The sequence below is a fragment of the Leucopleurus acutus genome (assembly GCF_964270905.1).
Source record: "Leucopleurus acutus genome assembly, chromosome: 14".
NCBI lineage: Eukaryota > Metazoa > Chordata > Mammalia > Artiodactyla > Delphinidae > Leucopleurus > Leucopleurus acutus.
In genome coordinates, this window is record NC_139156.1 from 59,298,572 (window position 1) to 59,321,964 (window position 23,393).

The following is a 23,393-nucleotide window of genomic DNA, read 5'->3' on the forward strand; positions in this document are numbered from 1 at the left end:
ATCTTCCCAGACCAGGGCTCAAACCCGTGTCCCCTGCATCGGCAGGCGGACTTCCAACCACTGCGCCACCAGGGAAGCCCCCAACTTTTAGCATTTCTTGCATGGCAGGTCTACTGGCCACAAATTCCTTCCATTTTTGTTTGACTAAGAAAGTATTTTTCCTTCACCTTTGAAGGATAATTCCACTAGATACAGAATTCTAGGTTGGTGGTTTGTTTCTACACCACTCTCTTCTTGCTTGCATGATTTCTGAAAGGAAGCCCAATGTAATTCTTATCCTTATTCCTCCATAGGTGAGGTGTTTTTCCCTCTGACTTCTTCCAAGATTTTCTCTTTCTCTTTGGTTTTCTGCAGTTTGAATATGATATACCTAGGTGTAGATTTTTTTTTTGTATTTATTGTGCTTGGTGTTCTCTGAGCTTCCTAGATCTGTGGTATCTGCCATTAATTTGGTAAGATTTGTAGCCATTATGACTTAAGATATTTCTCTTGCTTCTTTCTCCCTTTCTTCACCTTCTGGTATTCCTGTTACACCTTTTGTAATTGTCCCACAGTTCTTAGATATTCTGCTGTGATTTTTAAATTTTTTTCCCCTTTCCATTTCAGTTTGGGAAGTTTTTATTGGCTCAGTGGCTTCAAGATCACTGAGTCTTTCCTCAGCTATGTCCAGTCTGTTGATAAGCCCATCAGAAGAATTGTTCCTTTTTTTTAGTGTTTTTGATTTCTAACATTTCCTTTTGATTCTTTCTTAGAATTTCCATCTCTTTGCTTACATTACCCATCTGTTCTTGCATTTTGTCTGCTTAATCCATTAGAGTTCTTAACATACTAATCATAGTTATTTAAAATTTTCTATCTGGTAATTTCAAAATCTGTGTCATATCTGAGTCTAGTTCATATGCTAGCCTTGTCTCTTCAGACTGTATTTTTTCTTGCCTTTTACCATTCCTTGTAGTTTTTTATTGAAAACTGGACATTATGTTTTGGGTAGTAAGAAATGTGGTAATTAGGTTTTTTACTGTGAGTTTTTATGTTAACCTGGCTAGGAGGTAGGCTGTGTTTAACACTTGCTGTAGCTGTAGATGCTAGAGGCTTCAGTGTCCTTTTGCTCCTTCCCTGTTGTCTTTGGGTTTGCTAAGAGCTCTTTCCTAAACAGGGTTTGTGTTTTGCAGATTCTCAGTTATAATTCACTGTTATTATACTGGATCCTGTTGATGTGTGGCGGTAAGGTGTGGGGGAAGGGAAGTGTTCTATAATCCTGTGATTAAATCTCAGTATTTTAATGGGTTTGAGCCCATAGGTTGTGACTTCATAAGTGTGTAATAGTCTTTTTTTCTTCCTCTCTTCGTGTGAGACAGGAAGGCTAAGTAGAACTGGAGTTGTCTAATTGCCCTTTCCCTGGGTCAGATAAAACTCTGGTGAAGTAGTTTCCCTTACAGAGCAGGCCTTTGTTATGGAGAATACTCTGGACATATTTTAATATGGTTACCTTTCCTTTCTCCCTGCCTAAGGCTATTCTCTTGCTTTCACAATGAGAGTCTGATGGAGCTCCTTGATTTAAAACCCAAGAACGTGTGGGGACCCCCTAAGACTGGGCACCCAGGAGTTTTTAACTCTCTGGTTAGTTCACTCTCAGCCTCCAACAATCTTTCAAAATTATCATTAAAGTGTTTCTACCAGTTACTGGCTCTAATGGCTTCTGATGCCTGTAAGCTGATCTCAGCTGTGATTCTCTGTACTTGCCTGTTTCTCTAAACTTCCAGGTGGCAATTTGCCCTGTGAACTTAATTCTTAGATGGATCTAAGAAAAGTCATTGATTTTCAGTTTGACCAGCTTTTTTCTTACATATGCCTTTATTTTTTTAATTAATTTATTTGTTTGGCTGCATTGGGTCTTAGTTGAGGCACGCAGGCTCTTTGTTGCGGCGTGTGGGCTTCTCTCTAGTTGTGGTGCGCGGGCTCAGTAGTTGCTGCGCACAGTGTCTCTAGTTGTGGCGCTAGGACTCCAGAGTGCGCAGGCTCAGTAGTTGTGGTGCACGGGCTTAGTTGCCCTGTGGCATGTGGGATCTTAGTTCTTCCACCAGGGATCGAACCCTCATCACCTGCATTGGAAGGTGAATTCTTAACCACTGGACCACCAGGGAAGTCCCTGACCAGCTCTTTTCTTGTTGTGAGGACAGGAGCGATAGCTTCCAAGCTCTTTATGTGTTTGAGCTGACAATGGAAGTCTTACTATGATTATTTTCACAGTAGAAATAAATGTACTTTATACTATTTGGATACTTGTCTGATTATTTCTTTAGAATAAATCACTAGAAGTGGAATTTGTGGGTCAAAGGCTATGAACATTTTAAAGACTTTTGATTCATGTTGTCAGACTGCTCTCAAAAATATACAATTTGCTTCTGCTAGCAGTATAGTATAACTATTTTTGGAATTTTATTGCTATGAGAAGGTTTTTTTGTTTTGTTTTGTTTTTGCCGTACGCGGGCCTCTCACCGTCATGGCCCCTGCCATTACGGAGCACAGGCTCCAGACGCACAGGCTCAGCGGCCATGGCTCATGGGCCCAGCTGCTTCGTGGCATGTGGGATCTTCCCGGACCGAGGCACGAACCCGTGTCCCCTGCATCGGCAGGCGGACTCTCAACCACTGCGCCACCAGGGAAGCCCTATGAGAAGATTTTAAAAGCCCACACGCCTAATAAGAATTTTTACATATGTGCATTCCATTACTTTTTAAGTGAGGAATACTTCCTTTTGACCTAAATTATACTAACCCCATTTTTGCATGTAATGCTAATGGGCTGATTTTTGATCTGCAGTTTTCAGAAGCGAATTGCTGATTGCCGATTTTGGCCTGTAGAGATCACAAGGGTTCCTCTGGTTACTGTACCCAAAGGGAAATCTGCTAAATTTGAGAAGGTAAATTAGTTTACTTAAAAATATTTATATAAGAAATGCTGGGTCAGACCCAACCTATTTTTCTGCTTCTAATTCTGATACCAAAGGAAAGTATGAACTGTGTGGCTGCTCCCTAGGGTGACCAGCTCATCCTGATTTGCTTAATAGTTTCTCGGTTTTAGTGCTGAAAGTCTCATATCCCAGGAAACTCCCTTGTTCCTGGCAAATCAGGATGACTGGTAACCCTAGTTCCCTATTGTCCACTAACAATTATTTAGGCTTTATTCTCAGTTATCCTGTTTTCCTCTAGCTCTTTATTATAGTTTTAACATGGGTAAAACCATGAAAAATAGCTTTTTTTAATGCTTTTCTTTTCTTTTTTTAAAAAATTTATTAATTTAATTTATTTATTTTTGGCTGCATTGGGTCTTCATTGCTGTGTGCGGGCTTTCTCTAGTTGCGGAAAGTGGGGGCTACTGTTTGTTGCAGTGTGCAGACTTCTCATTGCGGTGGCTTCTTTTGTTGCAGAGCATGGGCTCAGTAGCTGTGGCTCGTGGGCTCTAGAGCTCAGGCTCAGTAGTTGTGGCGCACGGGCTTAGTTGCTCCACGGCATGTGGGATCTTCCCAGACCAGGGCTCGAACCTGTGTCCCCTGCATTGGCAGGCAGATTCTTAACCACTGCACCACCAGGGAAGCCCCCAAATAGCCTTTTAATACATCAAAAGTAGTTAAATATTGGCAATATGGTTCAACCTACTACATCTTTCTAAATTTATTTTAGACTTACCTACTTAAATTGTTTTAGCCCACTAATTAGAGTAATAGGATTCATAGGTGTACTACTATTCTGAAAAGATACAGCTTTGATGAGCCTAGAAAAGTTCTCTACTGTATTTTGTTTGTTTGTTTATGATAAAAATAAATGCATTTGTCCAAATGACTGTGTTTCCAGTTCATCCCACTTACTATGCCAACAGTTGCTTCCTATCATGCTGAAGAAGAAAACCATGGGAAATAGCCTAAGAAATGTCCCCTGCAAAAAATCTTTTTTAAAACTTGAAATATAGTTGTTGCACAATATTATTAGTTTCAGGTGTACTACATAATGATTTGACACTTGCAAACATTATGAAGTGTTCACCATGATAAGTCTAGTAACCTCTGTCCCCAAAGTTATTACAATATTATTGACCACGTTCTTTATGCTGTATATTATATCTCTGTCACTTATTTGTTATATAACTGGTGGTTTGTACCTCTTAAGCTGCTTCACCTGTTTCTCCCACCCCTTCCAGCAACCACCCATTTTTCTCTGTATCTCTGAGTCTGTTTTTGTTTTGTTTTATTCTTTTTTTTTTGATTCCATGTATAAGTGAGATGACATGGTATTTATCTTTCTCTGTCTGACTTATTTCACTTAACATAATACTGTCTAGATCTATCCATGTTGTCACAAATGGCAAGATTTCAATTTTTATGGCTAAGTAATATTCCATTGTGTGTGTGTGTGTATGTGTATATATATATATATATATATATATATATATATATATATATATATATACACACACACCACATCTTCATTTATCGTTTGATGGACAACTAGGTTGCTTCCATATCTATTTTAAGTAATGCTCCAGTGAACATTGGAGTGCATATATCTTTTCAAGTTCATGTTTTTGTTTTCTTTGGGTAAATGCCCCAAGGTGAAATTGCTAGATTATATGGCAGGTCTATTTATAATTTTCTGTGGAACCTCTGTAGTGTTTTCCATAGGATCTTACCAATTTACAATCCTACCAACAGTACATGAGGCTTCCTTTTTCTCCACATCCTCGCCAGTGCTTATCTGTTGTCTTTTGATGGTAGCTATTCTGACAGGTGTGAGGCGGTATTTCATTGTGGTTTTGATTTGCATTTCCCTGATTGTTAGTGATGTTGGGCATCTTTTCATGTGTCTGTTGGTTATCTGTATGCCTTCTTTGGAAAAATGTCTATTAAGGTCTTCTGCCCGTTTTTAAATAAAGTTGTTTGTTTTTTTTGATGTTGTATGAGTTCTTTGGATATTAACCCCTTTTTAGAAATATAGTTTGCAAATATTTTTTCCCATTCAGTATGCGGCCTTTTCATTTTGTTCGTAGTTTCTTTCACTGTGCAAAAACATTTATTATTTTTTAAAATATTTATTTATTTATTGAGGCTGCACCGGGTCTTAGTTGCAGCACATGGGATCTTCATTGCGGCATGTTTTAGTTTCTTTATGCAGGATTTTTAGTTGTGGCACATGGGCTTAGTTGCTCCGTGGCATGTGGGATCTTCCCGGACCAGGGATTGAACCCGTGTCCCCTGAATTGGCAGGTGGATTCTTAACCATTGCGCCACCAGGGAAATCCCAATGATGCATTTTAAAATGGGAATGTTTTCTTAATTTCTCTTTCTGCTAATTTGTTGTTAGTATATATAAATGCAACTTACTTCTGTATGTTAATTTTGTATCCTGCAAATTTATTGAATTCATTTATTCTAGTAGTTTTTGGATGGTGTCTTTAGGATTTTCTATATACAATATCATGTTGTCTGCAGTGACAGTTTTACTTCCTCCTTTCCAGTTTTCCTTTTATTTCTTTTTGTTGTCTGATTGCTGTGGCTAGGACTTCTAATACTATGTTGAATAAAAGTGGTAAGAGTGGGCATCCTTGGGACTTCCCTGGTGATGCAGTGGTTAAGAATCCGTCTGCCAATGCAGGGGACGCGGGTTTGAGCCCTGGTCTGGGAAAATCCCACATGCCACAGAGCAACTAAGCCCATGCGCCACAACTCCTGAACCTGTGCTCTAGAGCCTGCTAACCACAACTACTGAGCCTGCGTGCCACAACTACTGAAGCCCAAATGCCTAGAGCCCGTGCTCTGCAATAAGAGAAGCCACTGCAATGAGAAGCTGGCGCACCACAACAAAGAGTAGCCCCTACTCGCTGCAACTAGAGAAAAGCCCGTGCAGAGCAACGAAGACTCAATGCAGCCAAAAATAAATAAATAAATCAACAAATAAATAAAAATAAATGTTAAAAAAAAAAAGAGTGGGCATCCTTGTCTTGTTCCCAATCTCAGAGGAAATGCTTTCAGCTTTTCACCTTTGAGTATGATGTTGGCTTTAGATTTGTCATATATGGCCTATATTATGTTGAGGTATGTTCTCTCTATACCCAGTTTTTTGAGAGTGTTTATCATAAATGGATGGTGAATTTTGTCAAATGCTTTTTATGCATCTATTGAGGTGATCATATAATTGTTATTCTTCAGTTTTGTTAATGTGGTATATCACATTGATTGATTTGTGGATATTAACCCATCCTTGCCTCCCTGAGATAAATCCCACTTGATCATGGTGTACGATTCTTTTAATGTATTGTTGAATTCAGTTTGCTAATATTTTGTTGAGGATTTTGGCATTTATGCTCATCAGGGATATTGGCCTGTAATTCTCTTTTCTTGTGATATCTTTGTCTGGTTTTGGTATCTTTGTAATATATAAAATGTATTGGCTAACATTCCTTAGATTTCTAAAGCAATATAATGTTATCACATGAAGATAGGGCTTTTAATCTAATTTCTAATTATTGTTATAATCAGCTAAATCAAAGAGATTACTTTTTTTTTTAAAGATTTTTTTGATGTGGACCATTTTTAACATCTTTATTGAATTTGTTACAATATTGCTTCTTTTTTTCTGTTTTGGTTTTTTGGCCACTAGGCATGTGGGATCATAGCTCCCCAACCAGGGATCGAACCCTCACCCCCTGCATTGGAAGGTGAAGTCTTAACCACTGGACCACCAGGGAAGTCCCTCAAAGAGATTACTTTTAACCTTGTAGAAATTAAATGTGTTTTCTTTCACTAAACTGATTTTTTTCTTTCACTAAACTTTCTTTCACTGATTTTTTTCCTTATAAAAGTTTTCTATGGCAAACCATACAACCATTAAAAATTATGTTAAAATATATTTACTGACATGTTCTTCATCTTTGTAATGAGAATTTAGATGAGATTAGGGTTGGCAAATACATGACAGCAGACTGTCAGTCATCCTCCTTCATCCATGGCAGATATTACTGATCAATCAAAGCATTCTTTTCTTTTGAACCCAAATAAGGACACAGAATCTTTCTCAACACAGTATTCTAAAACACCTCCACTAATTGGTTAGAACTTAAACATAAATCCTATTTGTCGTCAATGATGCAGATGATTTGTAAGGCCCCTCTCATTCATATGAATCTGTAAACTAAAGCTAAGGCCACAATCTGTTTTCTTTTAAGCTTTTGTTGTTATTACTGATTTTTGCAAAGCTTCACTTTTTTCTAAGAAGCAACATGGTGAAATTGACATTTTGGTTGAATATATATTATTAATTAGTTTGCATATGTGTTGATCCAACTATTATCTTTACTGTTCATAGTGTTAGTATACGTTATCTCAGAGATCATGGTGTTTTTAAACCCAATTATAAATAAATAGATAAATGAGCAGAGACCCAAAATGTCTACGTAACTGACCCAAATCAAGTAGCTCAGCTAGTCCTAAAGTCAGGTCTTTGAACTGCTAAGTCAGAGTTCCATACTTTAGCTACATTACTCTGTAGCACTAACAGCTCTCTGTTTTTATTCCTTTAGACTGATGATGAAGGTCGGCTTTCATTTCATGGTGTGGCTTATGTTAATATGGTGCCATTGCTGTATCCAGGTGTGAAGAGGATTCGGGGAGCTTTTCATGTTTACCCTTACTTAGGTAGCACAGTCTATGAAAAGGTAAGAAAAATTTGAAGAGAGGGTATCATCCTAATTTATTCTTATGTATGTGTTTACCTACATCTTTAGCACACATAGCTTTGCAATTGATATTTGGAACCAGCTGGTATACTGGGATGTTAAATATGGAACCTTGAAGTCTTCTGCCCTTGAACCTTAAAAACTTTAGGATAATGAAATCCAAAAACTGGAAACAACCCAAATCTCCATCAATAGGTGAACAGAAAAACAAATTATATGGTATAGCCATACAATGGACTACTACTCAGCAATAAAAAGGAATGAGCTATTAACACGTGCAACATGGATGGATCTCAAATGCATTATGATAAATGAAAGAAACCAGACGAAAGAGAGTACATGCTGTATACTGCCAATGAAATACAATTATCAGAAAGTAGTGGCAGAAAGCAGATCAGTGGTTGCTTGGGAACAGGGATAGAGGGAAGAATGGACTACAAAAGAAATATGAGGTAAGTTTTAAGGATGATGGAAATACTGGTTATTCTAATTGCAGTAATGGCTTCACATGTGTATACACATGTCAAAATTGATCAAATTGTATACTTTAAATATGTAATTTATTATACAGGCATACCTCATTTTATTGCCCTTTGCTTTATTACTCTTCACAGATATTGCATTTTTTTTTTTACAAATTGAAGGTTTGCAGCAACCCTGAGATGATGAGCGAGTCTATGGGTGATATTTTTCCAACAGCATCTGCTCACTTTGTGTCTCTGTGTCGCATGTTATTAATTCTCACACTATTTCAAACATTATCATTATTGTTATATTTGTTATTGTGATCTGGGATCTGTGTTGTCACTAGTGTAATCATTTTGGCCTTTTTTAACAATAAAGTATTTTTAAATTAAGATCTTTACTTTTTTTTTTTAATTTTTGGCTGCATTGAGTCTTCACTGCTGTGTGCCGGCTTTCTCTAGTTGTGGCGAGCGGGGACTACTGTTCGTTGCGGCGGTGACTTCTCTTGTTGTGGAGCACAGGCTCTAGGCGCGTGGGCTTCAGTAGTTGTGGCACGTGGGCTCAATATTTGTGGCTCGCAGGCTCTAGAGCACAGCCTTAGTAGTTGTGGTACATGGGCTTAGTTGTTCATGGCATGTGGGATCTTCCCGGGCCAGGGCTCAAACCCATGTCCCCTGCATTGGCAGGTGGATTCTTAACCACCGTGCCACCAGGGAAGTCCCTGTACATTGTTTTTTAAGACACTGCTATTGTACACTTAATAGATTACAGTATAGTGTAAGCATAACTTTTATGTGTACTGGGAAACCAAGATAACCATTATTTGCTTTATTGAAGTTATTTGCTTTATTGAGGTGGTCTGGAACCAAACTTGTAATAACTCCAGAGTAAGCCTGTATTTCAACTTTACCTCAATAAAGTTGGAAAGAAAATCTTCCAAATAATGAAGTATTGTGTGTTAAGTATGCAAAAACTTAAATATATGTACTGATTAATGAGCTATAATATAGTTCTTGTAATTTTCAGGTGTTAAAATACACATTATTTATTTATTTATTTAAGCAAAAAATCAACTTTATCATGTTTCTTCTTAGGAGAAAGTGAGGCTTTGTAAAACACAACAGTAATAACAACAAAAACGTATTACTATTTTATCATTATTAGGACAAGTATTTCTCAATAACAGAGTCATGAAAGATCCATCAGCTGTTTGAAAACCAACTGAGTCATAAACTCTATATAAGTATCCTTTGAATCAGAAATCAAACTTATAGGGATTTGTCTGAAATAAATCATTTAATAGGATCAAAACCCTCCTATTCATGAAAACTTTTGGGGATCAATAATAGCAAGACTAAAATTAAGATTAAATGTCTAATAATAGAGAAAGGATTAATAAATTATTGTAAATAAAAATGGTGGAATATGCATCCATTAAAAAGATAATCATTAATGTTTTGTAGATAGTTAAATGAAAAAAAGAAAGCAAAAATTTTACATATAGCATAGATCATGATAAATTCCAAGTGAGTTTATTAAAATAAGTTAAATGTGAAGTCTATAAAAATAGAAGTGTCTATTAATTAAAGATATGAATTAAGGGAAGACTTCCTGTGCTTGAAAACAAATGAAAGATATAAAAGATTTAGATTGCCAAAAAATAAAAATCTTCTATACATAGAAGAAACCATCATTAACAAAATTATAATGTAACTAAAAAATTGGGAAAAATATTTGAATACATATCAGAAGATGGCTACTATTTCTAAAATATAAAGCACTTTATTGTATCAATCATATCAAGATATTTTTGGTGAATCTGAGGGAAACAATATATTAACTGAAAGGTTATAGGCTTTGATGTTAGGCCAGTTTCTAGACTGAATTCTGGAACTGCCAGACACGCTGCCATTTACTGACTTTGGGCAAGTGACTAAATTTCTCTTAACTTTATTCATCAGTAAAATGGAGACACTGCTTGTTTCCTAGAATTGTTTTACGTATTAAATGAGATAAAATATGTAAAGAACTAGGGATATAGTTGACACACAAACATTTTTGCCTGTTACTTTTATTATACCCATATGAAGGAGAATATTGTGTATATATTAAAAATTATTCTCATGAAAACTTTAAAAACAGATGATGCATGTGATAGTCTGTTAAATGAAAAAGGATATAAAACTACATCCACTATGATCACAACTTTTTAAAAATATATAATCATAATTTTTTAAATATATGAAAAATACTGGGGAGGAAACATTTCTGGGTATGTCTGAGTGAGGAGGTTGTCAAATTTTCTCCCCCTAAAAGCAACTGTAAAGCTGGACAAATTGACAAAATGCCATTTCAGTGCTCTGGAGATTGACCAAAGGCATCAACAAACTGAGAAGTATTCATGCATGAAAAACAATGGAGTTTGAGGCATTCTTGCCTAGATCTGCTCCTAAACCACCTCCCCCTACCTCTTCTCTAATTTAGCTTAATCAGTGAGGTGGTTCTTCTAGGGCAGGATGGGCTGTGAGGGCCAGCAACTTTGCTGCCACAGAGAGGGCTCACAAAATTTGGAGCACTGGGTGAAGGACCCATGGCTGACAATGTCGTTGGTTGAAATGGAGATCTTGGTGGAGAGCAACCAACATATTGTAATGAGAGTCCTAGGAGAAAAGAGAAAGAGGCAGAAGTTATGTATATAAAAATAATGTCTGAAAATGTCCCCTGTTTGATAAAAACATTAATCTACATGCCTAAGAAGTTCAGAGAATTCCAGGTAGGAAAAGCATATGGAGGTCTATAGTATACACATTATAGTGAACTATTGAAAGAAAAAGAAAATTGTGAATTCAACAGGAGAAAAATGATTCATCACTTACAGGGGAGCACCAACATGGTTAACAGTTGATTTTTCATCCAAAACAATGGAATCCTGAAGGCAATGGAAACACAGATTCAAAGTGTTGAATGAAAATGCTATCAACCAAAAATGAAGGTGAAATAAACACATCCATGGATAAACAAGTATTGAAAGAATCTGTTGCTAATAAACCTGTCTTGCCAGGATTACTAAAGTATGTCCTTCAGCTTGAAAGAATATAAACCAAATGATAAATTGAATCCACAAGAAGAAATGAACACTAGAAATGGTTAAATGTAAGTAAGTATAAAAGATTTTAGAAATATATGTTTTTCTCATATTTGCTCTTAATTTCTTTGAAAGATGTGATTATATAAAGCATTAGTTTTATTATTGGGTTTGTAACATACATAGATGTAATTTATATGATAATAGTAGCATAAAGGAAAGAGGATAGAATGGAGCTATAGCACAGTAAAGTTTATATATTTTATCAGAATTAAATTAGTCTCAGTGTGAAATAGATTGTGATTAGTTCAGATGCATATTGTAATCTCTAAAGCAACCACTAAGAAAAGCGTGTGTGTGTGTATGTGTGTGTTTGTGTTTGTGTACATATACCATATGCATATACTCAAGTATATATATATTTAACATTAAAACAAGGCACTTAAAGAAGGAAGAGAGGAACAAAAAAGACAAGATAAATAGAAAAGAAATAGCAAAATGTCAAATAATAAATGTAAATATTTCAACAATAACATTATATGTGAGTAGTCTAAGCACCCCAATGAAAGAGATTATGAGACTGCATTTTAAAAATATCAAGATTTGAGAAAGATAAATATTATATCACTTATGTAGAATCTAAAAAATAATACAAATGAATCTATATACAAAACAGAAACAGACTCACAGACATAGAAAATAACTTACGGTTACCAAAGGGGAAAAAAGTGGGGGGAGGGATAAATTAGGAGTATGGGATTAACTGACATGAACTACTATACATAAAATAGATGAGCAACAAGGATTTACTTCAGAACACAGGGAATTGTTTTCAATATCTTGTAATAACCTCTAATAGAAAATAATCTGAAAAACATATATAACTGAGTCACTTTTCTGTACACCTGAAACTGATACAATATGGTAATTGAACTAATACTTCAATTAAAAAAAATCAAGATTCAATGATATGCTGTCTATAACAAATACATTTTGCTTCAGACACACATAAGTTGAAGTAAAAGGATGGAAAAGATATACTATGCAAATAGAAAGCATGATGGAGCTGAGTAGCTATATTTATATCAGACAAAATAGACTTCAAGATGAGTAATATTACTAAAGACATAGAGTGGCATGTCATAATAATTAAAGGGTCAATTAATCAGAAAGATAGGATTTATAAATTATTATATATAATGTGTAAATTATAAGTGAGTACACACAACAGAATCTCAAAATACATGAAGCCAAACCCAACAGAATTGAAAGGGGTAATAGACAATTTGACAGTAACATTTAGAAATTTCAATATTCCACTCTCAATACTTGGCAGAACAACTATATAGAAAATCTCTGTTAAACATAAACTTACCATACAACCCAGAAAATCATTCCTAGGAACCTACCCAAGAGAACTGAAAACCTGCATTTACATGAAGACATGTACATGAATGTTCATAGCAGCATTATTCATAATAGCTAAAAACTCACAACAGTCCAAATGCCCACAACTGGTGAATCAATAAACAAATTGTGGCATATCTATATTAGGGAATACTATTTAGCAGTAAAAAAGGAATGAACTACAATTAATGTAATATGCCAAAATCATTGAATTTTTTTTTTTCCTGGAGCAAAACTGGAATAATTTACTTCCTTGTCTCCGTTGGACTTGCTGCTGAAACAGAACCTGCTTTCACCCTTGTTGGTGGCCTGTTCCATTCTGATACTTGGTTAGATATTGCCCAGTGAATTCCATTTTAATCTTCATGGGCTAGCAGTCTATAGTACCCCTAGCCTAAACAGAGAATATCCAAAATTATAAATATTTCATTGTGTTTCAACCAAGCAGAAAAACATCCTCAGGAAGGTGCTGCCTAGGCCTGTAAATCAGATTTTTTTTTCCCAAGTCACTGAATTTTGACTACACTTTAAACGGGTGAATTGTATGGAATGTTAATTTTATCTCAGTAAAGCTGTTTTAAAAAAAGAGTGAACTGGGCTTCCCTGGTGTCACAGTAGTTGAGAGTCCGCCTGCGGATGCAAGGGACATGGGTTCGTGCCCCGGTCCGGGAACATCCCACATGCCACAGAGCAGCTGGGCCCGTGAGCCATGGCCGCTGAGCCTGCGCGTCCGGAGCCTGTGCTCCGCAACGGGAGAGGCCACAACAGTGAGAGGCCCGCGTACTGAAAAAAAAAAAAAAAAAAAGTGAACTCTGAAGGCTTTGCAGATGTGATTGGTGCCCTGTGGCACCCTGACTCCTGCGAAGCTGTGAATCCTACTCGATTCCGAGGTGTCTTCCAGAAATATGTTCCCTCCTTCTCTGGATACAGCCAGCAGGATGCCCAAGAGTTTCTGAAGCTCCTCATGGAGCTGCTACACTTCGAAATCAACTGACGAGGCCGCCGGGCTCCACCAGTTCTGGCCAATAGTCCAGCTCCCTACCCACCCTGCTGCGGAGGGGCTCTGCTAGAACCTGAGTTAAGCGGTGACAACCGAGCCAACCTAATGGGAAGCTTACCTTGAGCGAGAGGACAGCAAGATTGTGGACTTGTTTGTGGGCCAGTTGAAAAGTTGTCTCAAGTGCCAGGCCGGTGGGTATCACTCCACGACCTCCGAGGTTTTTTGTGACCTGTTCCTGCCCATCCCCAAGAAAGGATTTGCTGGGGGCAAGGTGTCTCTGCGGGATAGCTTCAGCCTTTTCACCAGGGAAGAAGAGCTAGAATTGGAGAATGCTCCAGTGTGTGACCGGTGTCGGCAGAAAACACGAAGTACCCTTTCAGCACCCTTAAGCCCCCAGGCTCCCCATTTACCTCAGAGATGTCTATTTTTGTGTCTTTTTAATCAGGGAGGGGGGAGGGGTGGTTGTACCTCCCATTATTTTTTTTATTAAAAAATACCCTTCCACCTGGAGGCTCCCTTGTCTCCCGGCCCCATATACAGAGCTCCCCAGGGCCCTGCCCGTGTACAGCCCCCAGACTCTCTACAGTCTCACTATATTTTGTGAATAAATTTATTAAGAAAAAAAAAGTGAACTACTGATACATGCTATAATATGGATGAACCTCAAAAACACGCTGAATGAAAGGGAGACACAAATGACTACATATTGTATAATACCACTTACATGTAAAGTTCTCTCTTCCAGAGATGTTAAAATTTGAAAAAGTTTGCATCTTAGAATATATGAAATACAGCAATTACTGTAGAGGTGGTAAGATTGTGAGTGATATTTACTATTTATAATTTTTCTTTAATATTGTTGGACTGTCTTTTAGGTTTATTGAGGTATAATTGACATACAATAAATTGCATATATGTACAGTGTACAATTTAAAACTTTTGACGTACGTTTGCATCTGTGAAACTATCACCACCATCAAGATAATGAAAATATCCATTATCCTCATCTGTTAACCTTCTCTCCCACCTCTGTCCACTCCTCCCCTCTTTTGTTTTTTGTTTTTTTTTGGTCTTGTTTCTTTCACTTAGCATAAATTACATTTAGATTCATCCATGTTGTTTAATTTAAAAATTATTTTAAGATTCTTTTCCAGTTATTTATCTATAGTTTGAATATTCCCATACAAATTTTTACTTTAAACTTGCACTATTCTTCAAATTATAATTGATAGGCCAGTAGTATTTAGACAGATGATATTTCCTGTACAGAAATAAATTCTACCACTTAAAGTTAATCTGAAATTATGTGTCAAAGTTTAAAAGCTTTCTGGTAATAAGTTATGAGACACCAAATCAAGCCAGGTTGAAAGTTCTCTTATTAATTTAAAAAACAGGGTAGGCAGCTATGTTTCTGTGATGGTTTCACCTGTTCAACAAGTACGACAAGGCAATTGTTTTTTGCTTCTCCTATCCATCTCTGATTGTACCATATTGAAATTGTCTAGAAAACTAAATGATATTAATGAATAATGTGGGTTTTTACTGAGTTTGTTTCATTTGCCTGTGAGTCATTACATTTTTTTGTTTCTTTCTTTCTTTTCAGACCAAGTGTTCATTTAGCTTGTTCCGGGATACTGGCCATCATTTGATCCAGAATAATAAAATAGGAGGAATTAATTCTCCAGTGTCCAAACCAGTTATTTCTAAGAACCTGAAAGAAGAGAAAACAGTCAAAGAAAAGGATATGGAAGCAAGGTCTAGGCCTGGGGATGTGGTAGGTTGTTGAGAAGGTGATGATTTTGCTGGTTTTGTTACATTCCAGAGGCTTGCACTGATTTCTCATTTGGTGAATTGCCTCAGTTTAGCTTGCGTTTTGATGCAACATAATGGTCCTTGCTTCTGCTATTGTGGAGACCATGTAAGAATTGAATTTTTTTTTTTTAGAAGTCAAAGAACCAGCTTTATTAATTTCTGGACAAGCTCCCCAAAGTGGAGGACTTGAGAGGGCTAGATGAATTTTTTTAATAATTAAAAAAAATTATTATTTAAAAAAATATTTATTTATTTGGCTGTGTCAGGTCTTCATTGCAGCATGTGGGATCTTTTTTTTTTTCTTTAGTTGCAGCATGTGGAATTTTTAGTTGCGGCATGTGGGATCTTTCAGTTGCAGCATACAGGATCTTTAGTTGCAGCACATGAACTCATAGTTGCGGCATGTGGGATCTAGTTCCCTGACCAGGGATCAAACCCGGGACCCCTGCATAGGGAGCGCAGAGCCTTAGCCACTGGATCACCAGGGAAGTTCCAAGAATTGAATTTAATTTTTTAAAATTAATTAATTTATTTATTTATTTTGGCTGCGTTGGGTCTTCGTTGCTGCACCTGGGCGTTCTCTAATTGCAGCGAGCGGGGGCTACTCTTTGTTGTGTTGCGTGGGCTTCTCATCGTGGTGGCTTCTCTTGTTGTGGAGCATAGGCTCTAGGCACGCAGGCTTCGGTAATTGTGGCTCGTGGGCTCTAAAAGGTAGGGTCAGTAGTTGTGGCACACGGGCTAAGTTGCTCCACGGCATGTGTTATCTTCCCAGACCAGGGCTCGAACCCATGTCCCCTGCATTGGCAGGCAGATTCTTAACCACTGAGCCACCAGGGAAGTCCCAAGAATTGAATTTTTGAGGTGTGCTTATTTTCTTTCAGCAAGCACCTAGTATAAAATCTCAGAGCTCAGATACTCCTTTGGAAGTTGAACCCTCTTTTTGCAACAATCCAGAAGGACAGGTAACTATGCATGAAGAGTTTGAAAATTAAATTTAAATTCATCAGTCCTTTACTGAGCAAGATAGTATGATATAGTGGAAAATGCTCAGGAAAATGCTCGTTATCTGAGTAACCATCCCATATTTGCAACGACTAGTTTATGACCTTGGGTAAAATTCTTTGTCTTGTTGAGACTCTCTAAAAGGAGTGGATACCAGATTAATTTCAAGGTCCTTTCTAGCACTAAAAATTTATGTCTTTTATTAATTATGCTATATTAAGCACTATGAGAGATGCAAAGATGCATCATCTGCAGCATTTATTTGTTTGCCCTCAGGACACTCAACACTCTGGTGGGCAAAACAGACTGGTACATAACTAACTGTAAGAATCTTGATGAATGCTGTAGTAGAGGTACAAATGAAAGTGCTATGTGGCCTCAGAGGAGTCAGATGGGGCAGTCTCAGAAGACTTCAGGAAGAGGTGGTATCGAAGCTAAGTAGTGAAAGATAAAGAGAGCCCTTTGCCAAATGAATTTCAGGAGAAGAATTTCAGGGCCAGAGAACAGCTTGAGTCAAGGCACGAAGAAGGTAGCAGAATTCAGGGTACATCAATTAATTCAGTGTATGGTATAGAGAAATGAAAGTAATGGTTCTAGAAGGAGGTGATAAAGAGGACAGAGACTGAGTTGAGTTTTAGAAAGACTTTGAAAGGCTTGCTAGAAAGTTTGGGCTTCATTGTATAGATGATGAGAGACTGTTAAGCCTTATCATAGAGACTCACACTGAAGTTTTTTAAGTCACGTAGAAAAAATACCTCATGAGTGTTTCAGAGCAGTACTCTTGCCAGGATATGGAAGAAAGAGGTTGAAGTTGTGGTAGGATCTTCAGATGTCAGTTTATAGGTTTTATTTACAGTACAGATGAGTGTTGATGACAGTTTAATCTAGGGAAGGGATTGTAGTAAAGAAAGTAAAAAACCTGTGGAGGCAGGGTGTGGAATTTGAAAGTTTTGGGGTCTTGAGGAAGAAAAGTTAAAGATAACTCAGGTTTCAAGCCTCACTTTCTGGAAAGATCACAGAATCATTAAGAGAAAAGTAAAAATAGAGATGGATATAGGGGAAATGATAAGTTCAGTTTTGGACATGTTGTATTGATAGTTAGGATGCTGGCAAGAATCTGGGTAGAAATGTCCATGAGGTTGAAGTTGATCGATGGCACTTAAGAGGGTGTGGGTGGGAATGTCAGACCGTTATGAGGTTATTTCTTCATGACTCCTGAAAGGTTTGGTAGAAGAAAGAATTGCATTCACTTGAAACAATTCCAAGAACAGTATCGAGCAAATTAAATAAGACTTCAGCTGGGGTAGAAGGTTCCAAGATTAAAATTGAAAACCTTTTTCTGCAAGAGATAACCAGTGTTACTATTTCTCTTTCCAGTTATTTTTCTATGTAAAAAATGTTTTAAGTCAGAATCACACTATATATAGTTATATACACAATTTTCTCACTTATTATATTGTGAGCATTATCTTATGTTACTAAAATTTTTTCATAAATATCTGTTTTTCTGGAAAGAATAAATTAGAGAAAAATGTCTTTACAGCAATATGTAGAAGCAGGGACATACATTGTGTTGGAGATTGAGCTGGACAAAGCCTTGGTTCCAAAGCGAATGCCGGAGGAACTAGCCAGAAGGTGTGTAGCAATGGTTCTCATACTTGCTTTGCAAGACAGTTTAGGTATAAATAAAAGTAAGTCATTTTGTCCACATAAATGTAATTTTTCTTGGGCTAAGCAGCAGACAGTTTTCTGTTTTTATTTTTTCAGATAAGTTTCTTTTGTTTTCTTGTTATAAAAGCAGTATGTTGCCAATTACAAAAAAATTGAGAATTTCAAGATAGGCAAGGAAAAAAAAAATCAACAAGAAAGTATCTAAAAATACCCAGATTTCTTTCTACTCACCCAGTGATAACCACTTTTAACACCTTGGTACTTATCCTTCTGGAGTTATTGTAAAGTCCCTATATTATACACACACACACACACACACACACACACACACACGCACCCTTGTCACATGTAAATATATGTAATTTTTTAGAACTATTTTTATATTGTACCACAGTGCTTTGATTGTGTTTCTAGGAAGTTATCCATTTCATCAAGATTATCCAGTTTGTTGATGTGTAATTATTCATAGCATTCCTTTATATCCTTTTTATCTCTATAAAATGGGGAGTAATGTCTCCATATACATTCTCAATCCCTCTGCATTTCCTCCAACTCTCATGCCATTTCCCCACCAACACCCTGCACCCCAGTCCTAAGCAATCACTTATCTACTTTTTTGTCTGTATGGATTTGCCAACTCTGAGACATTTCATATAAATGGAATCATACCATATGTGGTCTTCGTTGACTGACTTCTTTTATCTAACATAGTGCTGTCAAGATTCATCCAAACTGTAGCATGTATCAGTACTTCATTTCCTTATTGTTGAGTGGTATTTTATTCTATGAATATACCACATTTTGTTTTTCTAGTCTTCAGTTGATGGACATTTGGGCAACTTATTCTTATTATAGAGTTCTATAATGATTGTATTAAAATGGAAGTCAATTCATGTGACTCCTCTGTTCAGAAACTACCAGCAACTCCCCATCACATTCTGAGTAAAAGTCAAAGGCTTTACAGTGGCCTACAAGGGCCTACATATTCTGCATATATTTTGTCCTCATTTTTTTTGGTCCAGCCAAACTGACCTCTCACTATTCCTCACACATGCCAGACACACTCTTGCACCAAGGCTTTTACACTTGTTGCTTGCTTTGCCTATAATTTCCTTACCCCAGGTACCTACATGACTTGTTTCCTCACTTCCATCAGGTCATACTCAAGTACTGTCATCTCACTGAGTCTTTCCCTGGTGAAATATGCTCCCCAACTCCACCACCCCCAGCCCCCAACATAGTCTATCTGCCTTCTTGCACTATTTTTCTCTATGGCACATATCACTAACCAATTTATGTTATTTATTGTCTATTTTCCCGACTAAAATGTAAGCACCATGAGGGCAAGAATTTGTGTCTGCTCTGTTTAATGCTCTATCCCCAGCACCTAGAAAAGTGCCTGATGGGTAATAGGCACTCAGTATATATTTTGAATAAGTGAATAACGTTGTCTCTGGAGAGGAAACTGGGTGGCTGGACAACAAGGTTGGAAGGAGACAATTTACTGTATATTGTTCATACGTCTTAAGTTTTGAATCATGTGGATATATTATCTATTAAAATAAATAAAATTAAAATTAGGAATTATGAGCAAGGTATAAAATTACATAGGACCTATTCTCACTTTTTTTTTTCTAGCCGTTCCATGCAGCTTGCAGTGTCTTAGTTCCCCAACCAGGGATTGAACCCATGCCACTGCAGCGAAAGCCCCAAGTCTTAAGCACTGGACTGCCAGGGGATTCCCCCATACACAGGACCTATTAAAGAAAAATTGAATTTGTGAATTTTTTTGTAAACTTCAAGGCAGTGTAGTATACCTCAGTAGGAATGTGAAACTGTAAGAAGAAAGAGCTATAACTTAATTTCCTTTAGGTTCTTGTAAGAGCTCATGAAAATGGAAGGTAGAGGTTTTGGCATAAGTAGTTCGACTGTGATAAAATATATTTTCTTATTCACCATAAAGTTTGATATCATTACTGTAGTTTAATGCAGTCTTATAAATTATGACCAAGAGTACACATTTTGTCCTGTTGGAAAGGAAAGAAAAGCTTTCACTTGCCTGTACCATTTACATTTCCAAAACTTTGTGCTTTCAGAGACTCTACTGAGTACATATAAAGTCGTTAACACCCATCTCTTTCTAACCCCTGAGTCCAGCAGCTTGTGTACAACAGTTTAAAAAAATGTGTAAGGGTAAAGCCAGGGCTCAAATTAGCCAGAAGTGCAACTTAGCTACTTTCCAGCTAGCTGCTTAGTGGCTTTCTTCTTGTCTAGTCCACAGCCATACACTGTTCTGAGGTTCACGTCGAGGTTCTTACATGAAAGAATAGCTCAGTGCTCAAGTGTGATGGGCAACTGACCTTAGATCTCCCTCACCTAGACCTTAAGAGGTGGGAAATAAAAGAACATAAATCTGAATATAATAAAGTTTTGTTTTGTTTTTTTCTGATACAGGGTCAAGGAAATGATACCTCCAAGGCCGCCTCTTACCCGTCGGACGGGAGGAGCTCAGAAGGCAAGTACAAAAGCCAAGGTGAAACTCTAAGATGTTGAGTACACCCATGTGAAAATAATGCATGGGCTCTTCAGTATGTTTTCCAGAAGGGGTGAGAAATTGTAGCTTCACATATTTTCCTTCCTGCTTCTATTTGTGACCAGTGGCATTCAGTGAAGAGTATACAGTGTTTAATCTTTGGCTGATGGTTTCTGAGCTGGGAAGAAAAGGGCAATTTATACCTAAAGTATTATTGAATGTAAAGCCCAATCCAGTTTCAGACTTCCATTCCACGTCTTGACCTCTTTGAGGCCTCTTTACCAGACATTTTGTATTTTTCTAGGCGGTGAGTGACTACCACATGCAGATCAAGAACATTTCTAGAGCCATTCTGAATGAGTATCACAGGATGTTTGGAAAACAGGCAGTCAAAGTGGGGAGTGATCTGGATAGTGAAACCCTGGAGGAGCAGAAGTGCCAGCTCAACTATGAACTTAATTGCTCTGGAAAATACTTTGCTTTCAAAGAACAACTCAAGGTAAATATTAATTTATTTAATGATTCCATGGATTTTTATGAAGCATCTTCTCTACATACCTAGTTATTTTTTCTCTGGTTATGTTCAGCTGTGCTCTACCTTTCTTGCTGTTGGTGCAAAGAGCTATGTTCTCTAGGATAGAATGTCTGGAGACATCCTTCCACTCCTGTAGAGGCTTGGAATGGTTCAGTATCTGTCCTGAGTGTAAGCTTTTTTTTTTTTTTTTTTTTATAAATTTATTTATTTTATTTATTTATTTTTGGCTGCATTGGGTCTTCGTTGCTGCCCGCTGTCTTTCTCTAGTTGCGGGGAGCGGGGGGCTACTCTTTGTTGCGGTGTGCTGCCTTCTGCCTGCGCTGGCTTCTCTTGTTGCAGAGCACGGGCTCTAGGCGCACAGGCCCAGTAGTTGTGGCACACGGGCTTAGTTGCTCTGCGGCGTGTGGGATCTTCCCGGACCAGGGTTTGAACCCGGGTCCCCTGCATTGGCAGGCGGATTCTTAACCACTGCGCCACCCTGAGTGTAAGCTTTTAAGAAACTAATTCTTCACTTGAAGTAGGCCAGATTTGGGGCCAGATTTCGTGTTGCACTAGCAGGCAGAAACTCTGTACCTGGTATTGATTCCATGACTAATTATCTCTGTCTCCCATTACAAACCTTTTCCTAGTCCATAGAATCACTAAGATTTGAGAAATATTTACTTAATAATAATTTCCCAAATAATAATGGCTAACATTTATTGAGTATTTGTTGTATACCAGACAAATTTTTAAATGCTTCATACTTTACTAATTTAATCCTCACAACAACCCTATGAGATGGGTACCCCCATTTTACAGATGGAGAATTGCAACATTAGTTGGTTAAATAATTTGCCCAAGATCACAGAGCTAGTAAAGGTCAAAGACGGGGTGTCTTTGGTCACCCCGTCAAAGGTCAAAGGTCAAATTCAGGCAGTCTGGCTCCAGACTCACATTCTCATCTGCTACACTGCACTGCCTCTCTATGTACATTTACTATGTGCCCTATACTATACCAAACAGATACGAAGAAAGCACGTGGAAGTAACAAAGGGAAAAACAGCTGATATCCATGGAGGCAAGAGGCTATTCTCAGGTGGCATAGTCACATCTCAGTTGTGTCTCAAGTGACCTTACCACTCTGAGCCTCAATTCTTTGCCTAACAATGAGGGAAGATATTAATATGATCACATGGGGTCATTATTAGAATTAAATAAGATAATGCATGGAAAGTGCTTAGTACAAAGCCTGGCAATAATGTTAACTTAGGGGAGAAAAAAGAAGATGCTGTCCTGGCTATAGCAATGTTATTTGTACAACATTTTAAATTTCATCGCCTGTTATTTCTCTTTGGCTTCTCAATCATCTTCTGAAGTAAGATAGGAATACCAGGAGTACATATCCATTTAACAAATGAGGAAACTGAAGTACCAAGTGTAAAATAATTTATGAGGTTGCACAGTGGCAGGATTAGAACCAGGATTCCATTCTCCAAACTCTCAAATCAGGCCTTTCTCCTTTTCTCCCTTGAATCATGTGGCCACCATGAGAAATGTAATGCATAAACATAATGCTAAGTTTTTTTTGCTTTATGGCTCTCTTCACAAAGTATGAATCCTGCATTGACCATATTGGTGATGATGGTGATGAGTCTGTCATACAGAGTGAAGTAAGTCAGAAAGAGAAAGACAAATACCGTATGCTAACACATACATATGGAATTTAAGAAAAAAAAATGTCATGAAGAACCTAGGGGTAAGACAGGAATAAAGACACAGACCTACTGGAGAATGGACTGGAGGATATGGGGAGGGGGAAGGGTGAGCTGTGACAAAGCGAGAGAGAGGCATGGACATATATACACTACCAAACATAAAGTAGAAATCTAATGGGAAGCAGCCGCATAGCACAGAGACATCAGCTCGGTGCTTTGTGACCGCCTGGAGGGGTGGGATAGGGAGGGTGGGAGGGAGGGAGATACAAGAGGGAAGAGATATGAGAACATATGTATATGTATAACTGATTCACTTTGTTATAAAGCAGAAACTAACACACCATTGTAAAGCAATTATACCCCAATAAAGATGTTAAAAAAAAATGCACACACACACACAAAAAAGAAAAGCCATGTGGAGTATGTTGATTGGGGGAAAATCAGAGAACCAATAGTCT

General features: G+C 37.5%; 1 protein-coding gene across 5 annotated transcripts in view; it reads left to right on the plus strand.

Annotated features, from left to right (window-relative positions):
- CFAP70 (cilia and flagella associated protein 70) overlaps positions 1 to 23,393 on the plus strand; it is a gene marked incomplete at its 5' end in the record, with an annotated part of 86,689 nt that overhangs the window by 25,941 nt on the left and 37,355 nt on the right. For all 5 annotated transcript variants that reach the window (XM_082854031.1, XM_082854030.1, XM_082854028.1 and 2 more), the window contains 7 exons: positions 2,824 to 2,923; positions 7,573 to 7,707; positions 15,289 to 15,459; positions 16,379 to 16,459; positions 18,043 to 18,134; positions 20,625 to 20,685; positions 21,008 to 21,202. In XM_082854031.1, coding sequence (XP_082710157.1) covers positions 2,824 to 2,923; positions 7,573 to 7,707; positions 15,289 to 15,459; positions 16,379 to 16,459; positions 18,043 to 18,134; positions 20,625 to 20,685; positions 21,008 to 21,202 — 835 coding nt within the window. The remainder of the gene's footprint in view (positions 1 to 2,823; positions 2,924 to 7,572; positions 7,708 to 15,288; positions 15,460 to 16,378; positions 16,460 to 18,042; positions 18,135 to 20,624; positions 20,686 to 21,007; positions 21,203 to 23,393) is intronic.